The sequence below is a fragment of the Eschrichtius robustus genome, chromosome 12 (assembly GCF_028021215.1).
Source record: "Eschrichtius robustus isolate mEscRob2 chromosome 12, mEscRob2.pri, whole genome shotgun sequence".
Classification (NCBI taxonomy): domain Eukaryota; kingdom Metazoa; phylum Chordata; class Mammalia; order Artiodactyla; family Eschrichtiidae; genus Eschrichtius; species Eschrichtius robustus.
In genome coordinates, this window is record NC_090835.1 from 23,867,606 (window position 1) to 23,889,745 (window position 22,140).

The 22,140-nt window shown below is 38.7% G+C and overlaps 1 protein-coding gene across 5 annotated transcripts in view; it reads right to left on the reverse strand.

The window, feature by feature from the left end:
• The window catches only part of SLC25A26 (solute carrier family 25 member 26), a 140,912-nt gene that overhangs the window by 26,263 nt on the left and 92,509 nt on the right, over nt 1–22,140 (reverse strand). For all 5 annotated transcript variants that reach the window (XR_011075769.1, XR_011075770.1, XM_068559136.1 and 2 more), the window contains one exon: nt 5,442–5,486. Coding sequence is in view for 3 of the 5 variants with exons in the window: in XM_068559136.1 (XP_068415237.1) it covers nt 5,442–5,486 (45 nt within the window). In the remaining 2 variants the exon portion in view is untranslated. The remainder of the gene's footprint in view (nt 1–5,441; nt 5,487–22,140) is intronic.

The window sequence follows — 22,140 nt, forward strand, 5'->3', positions numbered from 1 at the left end:
CGTGAGAAAAGCCTAGGGAAAGAGCCAGAGTGAAAGCTTGATGAGGGATTTCTGTCAACCCTCTTGATCACTATATTCCCCAGGCCCTAGGCACATAGTAGGTACTCAGTAACAATGTGTAGAATAAATGAATAAAGAATATTTCTGGCAGAGGGCACAACAAACTTAAAGGCCCTCGGGTAAGGAGCAGCCCAGCGAGTCCGAACAGAACAGAGGGAGGCCAGCCGGGCTGCAGGGCAGGACGTGGACATGGGGAGGCTGGAGTGTAGTGGGCGGGTGCTGTGGGATACGGTCGGTGAGGTAGGAGGGGCGGATAACACGGGACCCTGTCAACCGCAGTTTAAACTCTGGATTTTACTCTTCTTTCAAAGAGGTGTCACTGAAGGCTTTTAGCAGAGAGTGGTATGATCTGATTTATTTCTTTAAAAGATCACTCTGGCTGTTGTGAAGAGAAGATATTTTAGAGAAGCAAGAATGGAATCAGGGAGACCACTGGAGAGGCCAACGTGGCAACTCAAGCAAGAGATGAGTTAGAGGCTTCAATCAGAACACTGGACTCTTCTGGGGACTTCCCTGGTGGCACAGTGGTTAAGAATCCGCCTGCCAATGCAGGGGACACGGGTTCGAGCCCTGGTCCAGGAAGACCCCACATGTCACGGAGCAACTAAGCCCATGCACCACAACTACTGAGCCTGCGCTCTAGAGCCACAACTACTAAAGCCCGCGTGCCTAGAGCCTGCGAGCCACAACTACTGAAGTCCACGCGCCTAGAGCACGTGCTCCGCAGCAAGAGAAACCACCACAATGAGAAGCCCGTGCACCACAACGAAGAGTAGCCCCAGCTCTCCGCAACTACAGAAAGCCCGCACGCAGCAACAAAGACCCAACACAGCCAAAAATAAATAATAACATAAAAATAAATTAAAAAAAAAAAAAAAAGAAGAACAGTGGACTGTTCTGATGGGCTGGATGATGAGGGAAAGAGAGAACTGTGGAGTCATTCTTAAGTTTCTACTTTAGCAAGCAACAGACATGTGTTCTACTTACTAAGAAGGAGACACCTGGGAAGGAACAGGTTGGGGAGAAGGGGAATAAAAACCAAGTGTTCTGTTCTGAACTGGTTCCCCTGAGACACCCTGAGTAAGGGTGTCATCTAGGAAGTTGGTCATGTGAGGCTGTAACTCAGCGCAAGTGGTCCACAAGAGAGCTTTAAATATGCAAGTCAACCATATACACAGGGCATTCAAAGCCAAGGGACAAGATGAAATAATAAGTTTTGGTTTTTTGTCAGATAAGAGAACCACGTAGTCTTAACGTGTTTCTCTTCTTGTTGGGCTACTAGAAAAGTTCCAAACTCAATATAAATCTTAAAGGAAAATGATCTTCTCAGAGGTTCTGGATATGATGATCTACCCCTTTCACTTCCCCTCCTCTTTATGGTGTTTAGTCTTCTTTCATCTAAATCTTTTTTGTAAGCATATGTACTATATAAAAAAAAAAAGAAAACATAAGAAATGAGGTAGTGAAATGACATGATTTGGGGAGTCGGGGGCTGGCTCCCACAGTGCCTTGGGTGGTCTTCAATTACAGACACGCTACCTTGGAGTTATCTGTGGGCATGTGCTTCTCTGGTAGAGTAAAAACTCCTCAAGGGCATCAGCCACGTCTTATTCATCCTTGAATTGCTGTGAAATGAAACAGTGTCTAGCTCACAGCAGGCAGGGAATACATGTGCACTAACGGCATCTGTCACTTTTCTATAAATAGAAGGGGTTCAGGCCTTATCAGAACGTGCTAAAGCTCAGTTCTAAGATACAGTACACGAATAAATACCAATCAGCGATACAGACAAATGTTAGCTATAAGGGTAAACCTTCAGGGTCTGGATTGGAAGACTTCAAGCACGAGAAAAAAACTGAGCTGGCTTTAAAAGATGCATAGCATATGATCCGTGAAAGCCCACTGCAGAAAGAAGCCAAAGAAAAGGGGCAGTAAGGAGGCTATTCTGGTTGGAAGGGAAGGAAAGGAAGGAAAGGAGGGAAAGCAAAAAAAAAAAAGTGTAAGGGGAAGGGAGCTGGAAAAACCAGTTAAGGACACGGTATGGACATCCGTGCCAACAACTTCATGCTTTAGAGTTTTAGAAAGTTATACATTTCTGGGAACTTCAAAGAGATGTTTAAAGAAGATCACACAAATTCAATGTGTAGAACAGATGAGTGTTAACTAAGTCCAGGCATACGTTAGTAAGAATCTGATAAAAAAAGGAGGCCACAGGTTCCAAAAAGTCAAGAGTGAACACAACTTGGTGAGTGATAGAGAAAAAGAGGATCAGATTTAATCTGGGATTTGAGACCAAAGGGGTCAGGAGAATAGTAGTATGATTAACAGAAATCAGGGAGACAGCAGTAGGAAGTGATTTTAGAAGGCGATACCATCGATTTTAGGCAGAATAAGTTTAAGATGATAGTGGCCACCCCCTACCTCCAGATGCCCACTCCTTATAGCACAATGTGCACACAATCTGCCAAAGTCCTTGCTGAGAAAAATTTTTCTTAGCAGTATTTCCACATAAACATCATAGAGAAACCCTTCCATATAATACAGTGTCTCTATGGTTGCAGAAACAAATTTAAATGGATAAACTCATAAATACAAAAATAAAAGACATGCCAAAAATTGTCTACTTTTACAAAGCACTGTGGTTTCACATTTGGATGTTTAAAAAAAAAAAACACTATTATATGAAAAGATGCTCAATATTATTTAGCCCTGAGAGAACTGCAAATTAAAACCACAATGAGATACCAGTACACAACTATTAGAATGGCTAAAGTTTTATTTAATCTAATAATAACAAACAATGACATGGATGCAGAGCAACTGGAACTCTCACACATTGCTGGAAAATGGGACAGCCACTTTGGAAAACACTGTGACAGTTTCTTGCAAATTAAACTTCTATTTTCCCTATGACCCAGCAATCCCATTCCTAGGTACTTACCCAAGAGAAACAAAAATATATGTCCATACAAATACCCATATGCAAATATTTGTAGCAGCTTCATCCGTAATCATCAACTCGAACGTGTATCAACTAGTAACTGGCTAAACAGATTACAGTACGCGTACACAATGAAATGCTACGCAGCACCAAAAAGGAGCAAACTACTGGTACGGGATAAAACAGGAATGAATCTCTTCTTTCATATTAAATGAAAGAAGCCAGGCACAAAATACTACATAGTGTGTGATCATATTTATATGATATTCTGGAAAAGGGTGATGATATTACATTTTGTTTAGGGTGGTAGTCATATTTGTCAAAACCTGTAAAAATGTACACTTAAAAGGAGTTTTCCTGTATGACGATTATTCCTCAATAAATCTGACAAAAAAAAAAAAAAAAAAATATATATATATATGGCATCTTAACATTGGCTCAAAGGAAAGTATTAAAGCTCAACATCGTTATCTATGATTACTCTGAAAAATTCTAGACATACATACATTCAATCATTCATTTATTTATTTATGGCTGCACTGGGTCTTCATTGCTGTGTGTGGGCTTCCTCTAGTTGCGGTGAGCGGGCGCTACTCTTCGTTGTGGTGCGAGGGCTTCTCATTGCAGTGGCTTCTCTTGTTGCAGAGCATGGGCTCTAGGCGTGTGGGCTTCAGTAGTTGGGGCTCACAGGCTCCAGAGCGCAGGCTCAGTAGTCGGGGCGCACAGGCTTAGGTGCTCCACGGCATGTGGGATCTTCCCGGACCAAGGCTCAAACCCACGTCCCCTGCACTGGCAGGCGGATTCTTAACCACTGCGCCACCAGGGAAGCCTAGACATTTCTTAACTAGCTAGCATACTGCAAATGTCCTGAATACTGCAAAGAAACAAATCCCATGCTTTTTCCCTCTTTGGGCCTCAAAACATTCCTGTGCAGAAACTGGGCCTAAGTATGTTAGACACAGTGCAGAAGCCACATGAATGCTGTTTATTGAGACACTAATAAAGTGAGTCTTGTTTGCCGGACAGCTGTTGCTTCATTGTCTTTTGTCATACACAAAAATAGAGAGGTGTTATGCTTATGGAATGTGACCTTCTCATTGGATAGCTGTTACATCACGCCCAGAAACCCTGCCAGGGAAATCCAATTTCACCGTGTGCCACGTGGAAAACAGTAAAAACAAAAACAAACAAAATGACCATGAAAGATCCCAAAACCTGCATTAAATGAACTGTACTACTCCTTAAAATCAGATCATTTATAAGAAGTATTTCTCAATACTTAATATTGCTGAGTTTATTTTTATGAATAATGTTTGTCCTCATTTTATTATCCTTAGTATGTAACTTCAAAAGAATATTTTTTAGAGTCCAAATAACTGTTATTCTTCCACAGACATTTTCTTTGAGCGCTCCATGATTACTAATGCTATACAATGATGAGAGTAATTCCTTTATTTTTTGTATTATCAAATGCCTACCTAGGTACTTTGCCATTTTACAGTTTGGTCATTTATAAACCATTTTCATTTGAACAAGGGTTTTCAGATTCTTTTGCTCATTATCCACAGTGAGAAATACTTTCACATTGCAACCTAGTACACAGATGCATGTATATATGTACACGCAACACTGAAGTCTGACAAAGCAAGACTTAACCTTACCTCATAAGATGCTATTATTTTCCCTTTTGTTGTTGTCTTTAAAATGCTGGCAAACACCTACATAATTCATACCGTGACCCGCAATTTCTGAAATCATTGCACCAGGAGATGAAAAACAAATACAATGTCTCTGCATGTTTTGAACAAAGGCTTTCAAATTTTCATTTAATTGTTTGTTTTTAAACATATGAGTGACCTTCCCCAAGGCTGACTCACAACTCCCCACACTCTGCTCCTTCTCACTGAGGGTTCCTAGGCCTGGTGAGCAGGAAAGACAGAAGGGACCTTCAGAAACCAAGCCCCCTGCTGCTCCCCACTCCCACCCACCATCAGATGTGGGCGGGAAGGTCTTGGCCTTCGAGGCCTACAAATATTCAGAGCCTTGCTTTCCTTCCTTTTCCATTTACCCTCATTGTTATTCCTTAACCTCTACACACACACACACACACACACACACACACACACACAGCTAAGTGAAATAAAATTCAAGTGGGTGGAAAAAGAGTTACAATACAGAGGAAAGTAAAGTTTTTCCTAAACATCTCAGGATTTCAGTTACGCCTGCTCTGCTTATTTCCCAGACCACAGACACCTAAACAAGTTTAAAACACTGAACTGGCATGTAAATCCCACTCACAAAATATTTCCAACTCCTAATAATTTTGAGTTTTTAAACCGCTACTCAATATTATATTCTACTATTCCACACCGAAACTACTGGGTATTAATGATCATAAGATAATTAGAGAGAAATTTTAGATGAAGATTGGAAAACTTACTTTTAAGGACTCCCACAGGGGAAACTGGACCAATGAGAAAGGAATCTGAAGAGGAAAAAAAAAAAAAAAAATCAAACAAATTAGGCAGGAAAGATCAGTTTGCTTAGCATGACTATATGAACCTATAATTATTACTTAGAAACATTTTTTCATTTTAACTTTATGTACATAATAAAGCTACCATTAAACAAATTTATAAGTACAGGATGCATAGTTTTTAGAAAAAGAGTTAAACGGTAACTGCCTGTAAAATCCACTAATTTTTTGAGGCCAAGTGACATAAAATGATGCCCTCTTGAAACTGAAAGAGAAGCACAATATGAAGAGTGTCTGGCTACTGAAAGAAATGAGAAAATAAGTATTTTCCATCACAGGTAATGAAGACTTTAAAGATGTGACATTTTTCTGCTTAAGAGTTTGAGCTGTCTACTCAGCGGGCCACGTGCCAGGGTTGAAAAGAGAAGCAGGGAGGGGGAGAGAAAGTGGAGGAGGGGGGAGCCCGGAGGGAGGAGGGCAGCACAGGAAGGGGGTAGTGGAGGAAAGGAGAGGGAGAGAGGGGAGGGAGAGGAGTGAGGAAGGACAGAGGGGACAAGGCAGGTGGATGGGAGGAGAGAGAGAAGAGGAAGCAGCCAGAGCCACTTGCAGGAGGAAGCTGAGAAGCAAGGTCTGGGGACAGAACACGGGCGTGGGGAGGAAGGAACAGCTTCTCAGTGTGGAGGAGTGAGGGCTCTCAACAGACAGGAACACAGTTGGGCCTGAAAGCCTGATTTAGTCTCAAGCTTGGTCAGGGAGAAGAGTCATCCCTAGCAGTGAAGACAATCAGCATACTTAGACTAAGGATTTACAATTAGCTGTATAGCAATAAACTAGAATTGTTACCAAGCACTTTTCACATGCCAGGCACTGTGCCAACCAGCACTTCATAGTTTTTATTTCACTGAATCCTCACAACAACCCTGTAAGATGGGTATTATTACCATCTCCATTTTACAGATCAAGAAATGGAGGTCCAGAGATGCTGTTTAACTTGCCTAAAGCACAGTTAGGAAGTAAAAAGCCCAGACAATCTGACTACAGGGCCCTGTCTGACTACTACTCTACCTAAAAGACATCTAATTGGATTTATCTGCATATAAATTCACTGCCAGTATAATCCATTTGCTTTTAATTAAACTTTCTCAAATTCTAAAATAGAACCCCACCCTCCATATTTCCGAAAATAAAAATACCTGAACTCCAGGGGATCCTACCCACTAACCTAGGTAATATCCACACACTATCCACTGGGCCTGCATAAGGCATGATGCGGCTCAAGCAGGTCGTGGCCCCAGTATAGTTGCTCTGTATCCAGTTCAGTTGTAAGTGAAAAGTAAATGTGGACTTTGATCAATAACAATATGCATAGGGGTATGTGAGTGTGAGTGTGTGTGTGTGTGTGTGTGTGTGTGTGTCAGAGGCCACAATGTTGAAGGGATTAATGGGTATTTACCTTCCCATGAATTAAGAGCACTAAATTACTTCCAAAATATTTATATTTTAATCAGAAATTAAGAGTCTAGCATCATCTGTCCTATTCTGCTGGAAGAAATGATGGGCCCTGGGCTTGACAGTGGTCACAGAAAGAAAAATCTGCCTTCCATTCAGGCAGGAAATGGCAGTGAGAGAGGGGGAAAAAAAAAAAAAAAAAAAATCAATGTCCATAAACTAGTTTAAGTTGACAAACTAAAATCTCATGGAATTTTGTCATCTTCATAAATAAGCAGCGCCCCATCCTGTACATCAAAGTTCCATAATAGGAGACAAATTTAGTTGAGCTTTTTGTCACCAAAACATGAAAGCATCTGACACTGTCCATTCTGACACTAAAATGCTATATTTTCAATTAAATTATCAAAACCCAAAAGACTGTAGTTTTCGTTTCCTTTTTTGGCTGCGCTGCATGCTTGCGGGATCTTAGTTCCCCAACCAAGGATCAAACCTGGGCCCCCTGCAGTGGAAGTGATGAGTCCTAACCACTGGACCACCATTTTTAAAAATTTATAATATGTAATAAAGTACCAAAGAGGACTAACGGTTGGTGGGATTAGAGATGGCTTTAATTTTCTTCTTTGTACTCTCTCCTCCCAAATGTAAATATGTCACATTTTAACAAGAATGTAAATATTTCACTTTTTTTTTTAACATCTTTATTGGATTATAATTGCTTTACATTGCTGTGTTAGTTTCTGCTGTATAACAAAGTGAATCAGCTATACGTATACGTATATCCTCATATCCCCTCCCTCTTGCGTCTCCCTCTCACCCTACCTATCCCACCCCTCTAGGTGGTCACAAAGCACCAAGCTGATCTCCCTGTGCTATGCTGATCTCCCTGTGCTATGCGGCTGCTTCCCATTAGCTATCTATTTTACATTTGGTAGTGTATATATGTCAATGCCACTCTCTCACTTCGTCCCAGCTTACCCTTCCCCATCCCCGTGTCCTTAAGTCCATTCTCTACGTCTGCATCTTTATTCCTGTCCTGCCCCTAGGTTCTCCAGAACAATTTTTTTTTTTAGATTCCACATATATGTGTTAGCATACGGTATTTGTTTTTCTCTTTCTGACTTACTTCACTCTGTATGACAGACTCTAGGTCCATCCACCTCACTACAAATAACTCAATTTCATTTCTTTTTATGGTTGAGTAATATTCCATCGTATATATGTGTCACATCTTCTTTATCCATTCATCGGTCAATGGACACTTAGGTTGCTTCCATGTCCTGGCTATTGTAAATAGTGCTGCCATGAACAGTGTGGTACGTGACTCTTTTTGAATTATGGTTTTCTCAGGGTATATGCCCAGTAGTGGGATTGCTGGGTCATATGGTAGTTCTATTTTTAGTTTTTTAAGGAACCTCCATACTGTTCTCCATAGTGGCTGTATCAATTTACATTCCCACCAACAGTGCAAGAGGGTTCCCTTTTCTCTACACCCTTTCCAGCATTTTTTGTTTGTAGATTTTTTGATGATGGCCATTCTGACCAGTGTGAGGTGATATCTCACTGTAGTTTTGATTTGCATTTCTCTACTGATTAGTGGTGTTGAGCATCCTTTCATGTGTTTGTTGGCAATCTGTGTATCTTCTTTGGAGAAATGTCTATTTAGGTCTTCTGCCCATTTTTGGATTGGGTTGTTTGTTTTTTTGGTATTGAGCTGCATGAGCTGCCTGTATATTTTGGAGATTAATTCTTTGCCGGTTGCTTCATTTGCAAATATTTTCTCCCATTCTGAGGGTTGTCTTTTCGTCTTGTTTATGGCTTCCTTTGCTGTACAAAAACTTTTAAGTTTCATTAGGTCCCATTTGTTTATTTTTATTTCCATTTCTCTAGGAGGTGGGTCAAAAAGGATCTTGCTGTGATGTATGTCATAGAGTGTTCTGCCTGTGTTATCCTCTATGGGTTTTAGAGTGTCTGACCATACATTTAAGTCTTTAATCCATTTTGAGTTTATTTTTGTGTATGGTGTTAGGGAGTGTTCTAATTTCATTCTTTTACATGTAGCTGTCCAGTTTTCCCAGCACCACTTACTGAAGAGGCTGTCTTTTCTCCATTGTATATTCTTGCCTCCTTTATCAAAGATAAGGTGACCATATGTGCGTGGGTTTATCTCTGGGCTTTCTATCCTGTTCCATTGATCTATATTTCTGTTTCTGTGCCAGTACCATACTGTCTTGATTACTGTAGCTTTGTAGTATAGTCTGAAGTCAGGGAGCCTGATTCCTCCAGCTCCATTTTTCTTTCTCAAGATTGCTTTGGCTATTCGGGGTCTTTTGTGTTTCCATACAAATTGTGCAATTTTTTGTTCTAGTTCTGTGAAAAATGCCATTGGTAGTTTGATAGGGATCGCATTGAATCTGTAGATTGCTTTGAGTAGTACAGTCATTTTCACAATGTTGATTCTTCCAATCCAAGAACATGGTATATCTCTCCATCTGTTTGTATTGTCTTTCTTTCATCAGTGTCTTATAGTTTTCTGCATACAGGTCTTTTGTCTCCCTAGGTAGGTTTATTCCCAGGTATTTTATTCTTTTTGTTGCAATGGTAAATGGGAGTGTTTCCTTAATTTCTCTTTCAGATTTTTCATTGTTAGTGTATAGGAATGCAAGAGATTTCTGTGCATTAATTTTGTATCCTGCTACTTTACCAAAGTCATTGATTAGCTCTAGTAGTTTTCTGGTAGCATCTTTAGGATTCTCTATGTATAGTATCATGTCATCTGCAAACAGTGACAGTTTTACTTCTTCTTTTCCGATTTGGATTCCTTTTATTTCTTTTTCTTCTCTGACTGCTGTGGCTAAAACTTCCAAAATTGGCTATGTTGAATAATAGTGGTGAGAGTGGGCAACCTTGTCTTGTTCCTGATCTTAGTGGAAATGGTTTCAGTTTTTCACCATTAAGAACAATGTTGGCTGTGGGTTTGTCATATATGGCCTTCATTATGTTGAGGTAGGTTCCCTCTATGCCTACTTTCTGGAGAGTTTTTATCATAAATGGGTACTGAATTTTGTTGAAAGCTATTTCTGCATCTATTGAGATGATCATATGGTTTTTATCCTTCAATTTGTTAATATGGTGTATCACATTGATCAATTTGCATATACTGAAGAATCCTTGCATTCCTGGGATAAATCCCACTTGATCATGGTGTAATCATACCTGTTAATGTGTTGTTGGATTCTGTTTGCTAGTATTTTGTTCAGGATTTTTGCATCTATGTTCATCAGTGATACTGGCCTGTAGTTTTCTTTTTTTTGTGACATCTTTGTCTGGTTTTGGTATCAGGGTGATAGTGGCCTCATAGAATGAGTTTGGGAGTGTTCCTCCCTCTGCTATATTTTGGAAGAGTTTGAGAAGGATAGGTGTTAGCTCTTCTCTAAATGTTTGATAGAATTCACCTGTGAAGCCATCTAGTCCTGGGCTTATATTTCACATTTGTAAGATGAAAAAAGGTCCTATAACTTACTGTAATAAGGCCTGTAACTTATAACTTATTGTAACTTATTGAACGTCAGCCTTCTTCACTTCTTGATTAAAATAAACCATATACTGAACTGTATGTTATTGGCACTTTTTTGGTACTTAATAAATAATACCAGATTTTGAATCCTGTAGATGGGCATTTTGCCCATTTTCCTCCATTAAAAGTTATCCATTAAATTGTTCCTTCAATTTAAAGAAGTAATTTTAAAAATCACACATTTGAAATGGCCAAAACTGTTCAATTGGGTATTTATTTTAAAAAGTGAGCTGACAGTAAATCCCAACTTCACTCTAAAACAAGATTAATTGACAGTCTCAGGTAATTAAATGTGCTGTAAATGCTTGAATACTTAAATATATTTCTGGCTTCTGGTAATGAAATATCCCTCATAAGATAAACTCCTGATGTGTGAAAATGTTTCAAACATTCTTCAAGTCAAAATCTTACTGAATGCCTTGTCATTTACAATATGAAGAAATAATGAAAATGTGTTCCACTCATGTGACAGTAGTACTGCCAGCAAATATGGCTCCACGGCTAAAACAAATTCTTCTCCCAAGTTCTACAGAACATGGGCCGGTCAGAAGGCAAGTTCCCTCCCCATGTCTGGTTTGGAGTTTCAAAACAGTGATGTTTCTTCAAAACGTGGAATTTTAAACGCCATACAGATGTAAGCTGTTATTCTAAAATGTTTTATAGATGAATAAAATGAATAGCTGCACTCAGAGGTCTTACATTCCAAAACACAACATACCCATTTTATTGCACCAAAAGTCACAAAATGGCTCACTGTTGTGACCCTTTTAATGCCTCCATTTAAGATGTTTTGTTTGAATAAGGTTGTTAAGACCCAGGGCCCTAACAAGTGAGCAGCAGTAAACTCAGCTACCATCAAAGAGGCAGATGTAGAGGGGGAAAAAACCTGCTAAAATTCAACATGTATTCCACTAGTAATAAACATAGCAATAATTCCATACGAGAGTACATGTGAGGATTCCATGTGAAGTAGAGAAAGTGAAAGCTGAGTGGTAAACAGGCGAAGGAAGTGTTGGGCATTACTAATGAAATAAAGAAGGTACAAAATTACATTATGAGCACGCTTTACCTATTACCAAGCGTTTGGACTAGATTATCCTTGAAGCCAATCAATGCTTATAATCCTATGATCTTAAAATAAATGCCTATAACCTTATAGTCCTTTAACAAATAATAATGTGATTTATAATATAACTGAAGGGATATGAAGATATGATTTCTAAGGTATCATTTAGCTCTAGAATTCTATGGCTCAATGGACAGATCAAATTAGAATACCAATACGTTTTAAAAAAATAAGACTTGATCGTAAGCTGCAAAGAACACAATGGATCCTACAAGTGACCCAAAGGGGAGTCTCCTTTCTGTTGCAAGACAGTGTCCAAATTTCTGTGCTTGATTTCGGGTTTTCCATTCTAGTGTTGCAAAGATAACAAAGCCAGTTCTCCTGTTAAATACTCTGTGCCTCTTTCCATTCAAGCCCAGTGGTAACCAAGGACAGTGAATTTGAAGACCTGAAGACATTTTGCCCCAAAGTGACTACCATTCTTTAAAAAAGAAAAAAAAAAAAAAAAGAAAAAGGTGAGACCCATTCAAATCTGGTCTGCTGCCATCTGACATACCAGGAAAGCATTCTAATAATAAATATATATTGATTTTTAAATTTAACAACTATAATTCATTGACATGCACTGTACATAGAGAGCAGAATGTATACCTAATAAAGGAAAGTAACCTAAAAGTAGAAAAAATTTAAAGTTACTCACTCCTCAAGTTTATAAACCATACTAAAATTCCAAAAGCATCTTTCCAAAGAAAGCACTAAATGGACACAAGAGTATCAAAATAAAATAGGGAAGGAGATGAGTGTGAGCAGTTTGATTCTCAAGTAAGATTAGATCTCAGAGGCAGGAGCACTGAGAGTATCAAAACTTCTACAAAGATATAGTAAGCAAAACAGGGTGGTAGTGGCATCAACACAGACATACAGACAATGGAACAGAATAAAGAGCCCAGAAATAAATCCTTGAATATATGTTCGAATGATCTCTGACAAGAGTGCAAAGACCAGCCAATGGGGAAAGGACAATTTCTTCAACTATTAGTGTTAGGAAAATGTATATTCACATGCAAAGGAATCAAGCTGGACCCTTACATTACCCTATATACAAAAGATTAACTCCAAATGAATCAAAGATCTAAATGTAAGACCCAAAACCATAAAAGTCTTAGAAGAGGGGAAAACCTTCATGATATTAGATTTGGCAATGATTTATTGGATATTACACCAATCCACAGGCAACAAAACTAGACAAATGGGACTACATTAAAATTCCAAACTTTGCATCAAAGGACAAAATCAACAGATTGAAAAGGCAACCTATGGAATGGGAGAAAATATTTGCAAATCATCAATCTGATCAAGAGTTAATATTCAGAATACATAAACAACTTCTACAACTCAACAGTAACAAAAAATCCTATTTTTCAAATGGGCAAAGGATTTGAATAGACATTTCTCCAAAAAAGATATACAAATAGCCAACACGCACATGAAAAGCTGCCCAACATTACTAATCATTAGGAAAATGCAAGTCAAAACCAAAATGAGATATCACTCATTATGAAACTACTATGAAATAAAGAGAAAGAGAGGTAAAGAGAGAGGGAAAGAGGAAAGGAAGGAAGGAAGGAAGGAAGGAAGGAAGGAAGGAAGGAAGGAAGGAAGGAAGGAAGGAAGGAAGGGAGGGAGAGAGGGAGGGAGGGAGGAAGGAAACAAGTATGGACAAGGATGTGGAGAAACTGGAACCCCATGCTGTATTGGTGAGAATGTAAAATGGAGTAGCCACTTGGAAAAGAGTACGGCAGTTCCTCAAAAGATTAAAAATAGAATTACCATGTGATTCAGCAATTCTACTTCTGGGTATATACACTAAAGAATTGAAAGCAAGGTCTCAGAGAGAGATTTGTACATATATTTTCATAGTAGCATTATTCAGAATAGCCAAAAGGTGGAAGCAGCAACCCAAGTGTCCACTTATGCATGAAAGGATACACAAAATACGGGATATACATACAACAAAATACTATTCAGCCTTAAAAAGAAGGTAATTCTGACATGTTACAGAACAGATGAACCTGGAGGACATTATGGTAAGTGAAATAAACCAGTCAGAAAAAGACAAATATTGAAGGATTCCACTTATATGAGGTATTTAGCATAGTCAAATTCATAGACACACAAAGCAGAATGGTGGCTGCCGGGGGGCAGGGGGGGGGGGTTGGATTAAGATGGGAAAGGGGAGTTGTTGTTTAATGATTATTACACAAGTTTAAGAGTTTCAGGTTTGCAAAATGAAAAGTGTTTTGAAGACAACTGCACAACAATGTAAAAACACTTAACACAACTGAATTGTACACTTCAAAATGGTTAAAATGGTATGTATTATGTGTATTTTATCACAATTTTTAAATTTTTAAAGAATTTTTAAAAGATATTGTTACTAAAAAGACAAGCCACAGACTAAAAGAAAATATTCACAAAACACATGTCTGAAAAAGGACTTCTATTCAGAATAAAGGACTTTCAAAACTCAATCATAAAAAGAAAAACAAATAACCCAATTTTTAAAATGCATAAAAGACTTGAACAAGCACTTCACAAAGAAAGTTACACAAATCACTAATATAAGCACAAAAAAGATATTCAACAGCATTAGTCATCAGGGAAGTGTTAATTAAAACACACTGAGAAAACAATCTGGTGTTTCCCCCCAAAGTTAAACATACAACTTGGCAATTCCACTCTTAGGTATACGGCCAAAACCAGGGACTCAAACAGATACCTGTACACCAATCTTCACTGCAGCATTACTGACAATAACCAAATAACCCAAGTGTTCATCAACAAATAAATGGATAAACAAAATGTGGTCTGTCCCTACAGTGGAATACTATTCAGTCATAAAAAGGAATGAAGTTGTGATATATGTATGCTACAATATGGATGAACCCTGAAAACATCATGCTACGTGAAAAAGCCAGATACAAAAGGACAAATATTCTATGATTCCATTTACATGAAATAGCTAGAGTAGGCAAACTTAGACAAAAACTAGATTAAAAGTTACAGGGCTCAGGAAACAGGAGAGTAGGGAGTGATTGCTTTATGAGTACAGAGTTTCTGTTTGCAATGATGAAAAAGTTGGGGAGTAGACTGTACTGATGATTGCACCACGGTGTCAATTACACTGCAGTGTATACCTGAAGTGGTTAAACTAGCAAATTTCATGTGATATCTATTTTACCACAATTTAAAAACTATTTTTTAAAAAGCACACATTGAGGTGCCATTATACAACCACTAAACTGGCTGAAATAAAAAAGACTGACAAAACCAAATAATCGTAAAGATGTGGAGCAACCACAACTCTCAGATTTTGACAATGGGAACTTAAAATGGAACAATCACTTTCAAAAGGGGTTTGCTAAGTTTTTCTTTGATCAGGAAATTCCACTCCTAGGTATTTGTTCAAGAGCAATGACAATATATGTCCACAGTAAGATCTGTACATGAATGTCAAAGCCGCCTTAATCACAATAGTTAATGTCCATCAACAGAAGAAAAGCTATACAAATTGTGGTATATTCATACAGTGGAACATTAGGAATAAAGTGGAAAGAACTACTGATACATGCTGTAACACTGATGATTCTCACACACATCATATCAAGTAAAAGAAGCCAGACACAAAAAGGATTTATACTACAAGACTCTATTTACAGAAAGTTCAAGGAAAAGGCAAAACTAACCTGAGTGGGCAGAGTAACTGCGATGGGATATCAGAAAACATTCTAGGGATATGGAAATATTCACTGTCATATCAGGGGTGTGGATGACATGAGCATATCCATTCTTCAAAAGTGTACATCTATGATGTGTGCATTTCAACGCAGACAAATGTTATCTACAAATACACTATGAAAAATACAGTAGTAATCACAGTGAAGAGTGGGTAGAGATATAGATGAATAAAAATGACAGAATACTGATAACTGTCAAAGCTTGGTGATGAGCACTTTGGGGTTTGTTATACTATTTGTTTACCTTGTGTATGATTTAAATTTTTCTTAAGTTAAAAAAAAAGTGTGCAAGTAAAGCACGATTATTAAAATTCATATACAGAAGCCTAGAACTAAAGGTCAAAGCGGGCTTCTTATCTCCAGTTAACCAAAGTTAAGTGACACTAATAGTTTGGGATATAGCTTCTCATTTATCTCAACATACTTAGGTTTAGTTTTGTTTTGTTTTTTTCAATTAAACGTTAGTATACATACAGTTCCAAAATTTAAAATTTTCCCTAAACAATGTCTAGTGATATTTCCATGTTGATCAATATAGATCTGTCATTTCTGACCATTGCACAGTATTTTATAACATTTAACTATCCCTTGATAGTTGATGTCCAAGTTCATCTCTCATAAAACACTATTTTTGTTTAATCAATCATTCTGATACGTAGGAGATTCTAGATATATCATACAGATTGTAAATATATAATTTCTAACGTGGAAGGCTAATGCCCAACATTAACCCTTCATCAGCATAATCATCCTTATAAATGCCCAGTGTTAATACGCAGGAATATCAGAACACAAAGATATCTTCCTTTAGGCATCATTTAACAAATCAATCAAAATGAAAATCACAGTATCACATTGGCTTTCACATATCTTGTGAATAATTCTAACACATCATTCAACATTAACTGATTCTGAGCAAATGTTCAATACTTGCATTAAGATTTAATCCTGCTTCCAGGGGTCTGTAAACAATTACTTATGGAGTAGAATTATGGTATCAAGAATTACCAATATTATGTCTGACTTACAGAATATAAATATAAGGTCACAAGTATACACAAGTTGTGCCCTATCTTTAAAAAGAAAAAAAGAACTATTTTTGTTAGCTGGGATTCTTAAGAAATAAAATTAGAAATACTTTTTAAAGTTTTCCATTTAATTCAAGAAAGTTAAATAAAATCTATCTTTATATAAATACACACACATACACATACACATATACACTGATTCCTTTCCATTTATTTTCCTGGCTTCTTTAATGAACTATGGATCACCCCACAATTCTTATGATAATCATTCAGCAACTGGGACGACTCTTGTTAATGAAACCCGAATTTTCTTTTTGAGTATACAAAGCAAAGGAAGAAGTTCATTTTCAGTTCTTCACAGAGTCACTTCCAACATGTTAGGCAGTGCTGATTTAAGTCTTTTAAGGAAACAGCCAAAGAGTAATTGAAGGAGGTGCCTGAGACTCAGAATTTCAAAACCAGAATTCCTGTCAAGAGGTGAGGACTCTGGCACAGGGTCAGGAAACAGATGTTCTCAGTTAGCATTTGCAGGCAACTTTAATCCCTTACAAAATATAATCAGGTTGTTCTTAAGATGTTTTTCTGCAGCTGAGAATGGCTTTAGCAAGTAGAGTCCAGCTGTCTCTCCCACCTACCACTCCCTCCTTCCCTTCCAGCAGCCCAGTTAGCTCATGACTCAGAAAGCAAAGAAAAATGAGTAACCAATCCCTCAAGAAGTTCTACAATACAGAGTAGACTATTGTATCACCAACTGTCCTTGTTAACTAAGGCACATGTTTATTTATCTAGGTTTTCCTCATTTCTGAAGCAATTTGGTTTTTGGTAATAAAGATGTTCTAACTGATGGCTTCCCAAACTCTAAGAAGTAAAAATAAAATTAGATACGATTTAAAAGACTAGCCGACAGCAATAAACATCTCACCTAACATTCAAAACATTTGTATAGGTACATCCTTTGGGTATTTAGGCAAAATTACAACTTAAAAAGAATCATGAAAAATAAAAAATTTGTATAGTGGTTAGGCTGTGCAGGTAGCTCACTTGCTCCCTCCATCCCTCCCTCCCACCTGCCTTCCTTCCTCTCCCAGCATCACCCTCAACCTCCCCAAAATAATCCAGTGGCAGTAAAAGCAAATTTGAAAGCAGCCCCATTAACATAAAATGACAACCAGGGGCTTCCCTGGTGGCGCAGTGGTTGAGAATCTGCCTGCCAATGCAGGGGACACGGGTTCGAGCCCTGGTCTGGGAAGATCCCACATGCTGCGGAGCAGCTGGGCCCGTGAGCCACAACTACTGAGCCTGCGCGTCTGGAGCCTGTGCGCCGCAACAAGAGAGGCCGCGATAGTGAGAGGCCCGCGCACCGCGATGAAGAGCGGCCCCCGCTCGCCGCAACTAGAGAAAGCCCTTGCACAGAAACAAAGACCCAACACAGCCAAAATTAAATAAATAAATAAATAAATTGGGGGGGGGGGGTAGAAAAACGACAACCAGGAGCCTCATCACAAGTGGGACGCTGACAAAGTTACAGTATGGTCAGAAGGAAGAGGGGATGGGGGAACAGAAGAAAAGATGGCAGTAAGCTTGATAAGGGCAGGAAGGTACAGGTGTCTTACTTGCTTACTTCTCATTATCTCCCACTACCTGGCCCAACAGTGCTCAGTAACTATTTACTACATGAGTGAATGGAGGAAAGGCAAAGGAATGGAAGAAGAGAAGGCAGGGAAAAAGGCAGGTGGCAGGATTAGGGTAGAACCCAGGTTTTCTGGCTCATAGTCCAATGAATACTCTCTCCACTCATGAACTATTGATCTAGAAGTATTTGCTAGAACAGTGCTTTGAGAGCTGAATGATAAGAAAAAAGAAAAGTGAGTATCAATTAAATACAAAAGGGAAAAAATATAAAAATAGATCCTATTCATTATATTTGTTAGTGAAGTCAATAAGAGAGAAATACGCAGGTACACACACACACACAAATGCACACACATATACATCCCAAGAAATAGAAGCTTTGGAAAGCCACTCGATAAATGCTTCTCCAATTATCTCTTATTCATTTATGATAACAGAAAACAGCATTAAAGCCCAGGTGTTGAGAACTATAAATAATCTACTTTGTACAACAGAAGAAAAGCCATGCTTCCAGAAGAATCATTTCCGGTAGACTTTAAGGCATTAGATAAATGAGTGTAATAAACTGCCAGAAGACACTACCCTCGCTTTACTGGTTACCTTTTCTTCAAGTTCAGTTACATGGGTTGAGTACTATTACATAATTTGTCAATACTCTACCACAGGTAATCAGTGTTTGACCATAATTACAACACTAGTTTATGCTTATCAGCCAATTAAGAGATTAGGAGAGGGACTTCCCTGGCGGTCCAGGGGTTAAGAATCTGCCTGCCAATGCAGCGGACACGGGTTCCATCCCTGGTCCAGGAAGATCCCACATGCCGTGTGCCTAGAGCCCGTGCTCCGCAACAAGAGAAGCCACTGCAATGAGAAGCCTGATCACCGCAACGAAGAGTAGCCCCCTCTGGCCACAACTAGAGAAAGCCCGTGCACAGCAACGAAGACCCAGCGCAGGCAAAAAAAAGAGAGAGATGAGAGAGAGAGAACAGACTTTAGCATCTGATACAGTTTTTTTTTAAGATGGGAAAAAAAAACATACTAGCTAATAAAAAAAGGAACAAGAAATTAAAGCAGATTTTATCAGTCAGCCTTGCTGCAGTATCAAAACAACCCTCAAATCTCCAGGGCATACAATACACTGTTTTTCCCACTCACATGACATGTCAGCTACAGGGTGGCTGTGGCTGCCCCCAGGCTGTGGCTTTTGCTCCACGTGTCTTCTTGTTCCAAGACCCAATCAGAAGGAACAGACCTTATGAGACATGCCATTCTCAAAGCAAAGGGCAGAAGCTACAGGGCTGATAGAAACTTGTTATGCCTCTTAAAGCTCTGTTCAGAACTAGAACACTGTCATTTCCACACACATTCACGGACCAAAACAAGTTGTAAGGCCAAGCCTGACTATGGGACAGGGAGGCACTGCAGATCATTTAACCACAGGCAGGGAAATATAACAGATAATCTTACAGGGAAAGAAGCAGAGCTGAGAACTATGAAATAATTTATCCCACAGATCTTCCAACTTCCATGCCTAATGCTTTTCTCCCCATTGTGGGTAAGTCTAGGCAAAAGCACATATCCACAACCATTAAGGGAATGAAAAAATGAAAAATCCAGGCTCAAAGAAGATCCTGGGAATACAATGACATGAACTCACCCACCTTTACCCCCACTCCATTTTCAATTTATCTGCTGCAACAGATATAGTTCTGGAGCCTGCAGACAACTAAACGAAACTGAAGGCTTGGCTTCCTCAGAGTATAGAGGAGGGAACTGGAAAATGTGTTTTTTTAGTTTCTAGGAGCTGGGCCTAGTGCCTAAGGACTAGCGTCTTGGAACTAGCCTGGAACAAGGACTGTAAATTAATGCTTCTAGAAAAAGCCTGCCCATGGAGACCTTATGGCCCTTGGGCGGGGGTGAGGGGCGCATGTCTCCCGGCTTCATTAGAGGCCAAGACCAAAACTAGACCTTGATGAGCTGACAAGGAAAATATGACAACACATAAGGAAGTTGAGCATCCAAAGAGACAGTGATCAGTCAGGACAAAGGGAACAAACCCACAGCTAAATATAGCTGTTTGAAGTGAGAGAAACCAATAGGGGTCAGAAAAATAATACGGGAACTTAGGGAGATTTAACCACACCAGAAAGAAGTCTTCCTGCATTGAAAAACAAGACTTTCCAAATAAACCATACAGTATATTAACTGAAGGAAAGAATGGATTGTGGCAAAGCTCCAAATTTGTGGTCTGGAAGATCAAATGGAAAAAACAGCTCAAAGCGGCAAAACAGAAATCATGATAGAAAAGATAAGAGACTTGGAAGACAGATTTAATGTGATGAACAGCAGTTCTGCGCAGAAGAAAGATGAACAGATAGAGGAGAGGCAATAACAGAACACAACAGAAGAAAATTTGCTTGGACCAAAGAAAGACCTCAATCTGTAGATTTAAAGACCTCACTTTACTCTAGACAAAGATCTAGGCGTAACCTTGTAAATTCCTGAACTATATAAGCTTATATACAAGAATATACAAGCTTGGAGGGAGCAAGAACTTACAGAGGAGAGAATTCAGAGAGGCATCAGACTTCTCATCTGCAACGTTGGAAGCTACAGCAATAGCTCTAACAGACTACTGAGGGAAAAATGGTAATGCACAAACACTACAACTGGCAGGTAAAAGAGATGGGTGGATACTCAGAAAATGTACCACCCACAAACCTCATATAGGAAAATATCTGTGAAAGAATTCTGACAAAGAACAAACAGATTAGAACAGAGACCTTCTAGGGGAGGACATCAAAGAGAGCAGTGATAAGAAAAAACTTTGTACTTGCACTTGCTTCCTTTCCCTATATTCAGCTTCATGTATCTGTATCAATTCCACTGAATCTACTAACCTTAAGAAAGACAAATGCTGCCAAGGACAACTGTAAATCTAATTCTAGGAAACCATCAATTATAAGGCACACCTTAATTTCAGAGATGTTAAAATGCAAAAACAAACAAAAAACAAAAACCAACCCTGCTTTTTAGAATTATGAAATATGATAGTTTTATATACAGTTTAGTCCAAATGAGTAATTATTAACTGTCCAGCAGCATGTAATAAATTCTAAATCAGAGTTCTTGAAACAAATATACAGCAAAGCAATATCTAGTAAGTGCTGAACTGAAAAGTATTAAACTATCTCAGGAAAATCTAGGAGGTGAGACAGGGACTAAAAATAGAAGTAAAAGTATCCTAAAGATCTCAGCTAGGTATGGGGTCTAGAGTGAAATATTCTCAAGTTCTCACCTTAATGAGGAGGGGTGGATGGAGGAGGTATAAAAATGAGCCAATCATATTAAAGTCAAGTTGGTGGGAGAAATCACTAGCATCTCATTTTCAAATAATGGTAAGTAACTATTTCTAATGATGAGTACAGAAAAGAAAAGGTAATTATTAATGGGATGGAAATGTGTAGCAATTTTTAAAGTAAAAACAACAACAACAAATGCAAAATAACTTGATCAAACCAGCAAAAATTTAAAAAGGAAATAGAAACCACAAGTTAAACTACATAACAAACAAAGCAAGTTAAAAGAAAAACTATTTATACAAGTGAAGAAAGAAAATTATTCCATTAAAAGACCAAGTTATATTCTGTTTAAAATAAAACAAAATGATAAAGAAATGCTTAAAAGGATAGGCACAGGAATTAGGTTTAGAAGGTTAAAATGACTAAATGGTATCTTTTTAAGTGTCCTTAAGTAATGATAAAAGCCATGATTTATGAAGAAGATATCTTATAAACCTATACCCAACCAAAACCTTAGCAGTTAAATGAATAAAAAACAAACTGGGGCTCCCCTGATGGTGCAGCAGTTGAGAATCTGCCTGCCAATGCAGGGGACACGGGTTTGAGCCCTGGTCTGGGAAGATCCCACATGCCGCGGAGCAACTGGGCCCGTGAGCCACAACTACTGAGCCTGCGCGTCTGGAGCCTGTGCTCCACAACAAGAGAGGCCGTGATAGTGAGAGGCCCGCACACCACGATGAAGAGTGGCCCCCGCTCGCCGCAACTAGAGAAAGCCCTCGAACAGAAACGAAGACCCAACACAGCCAAAAATA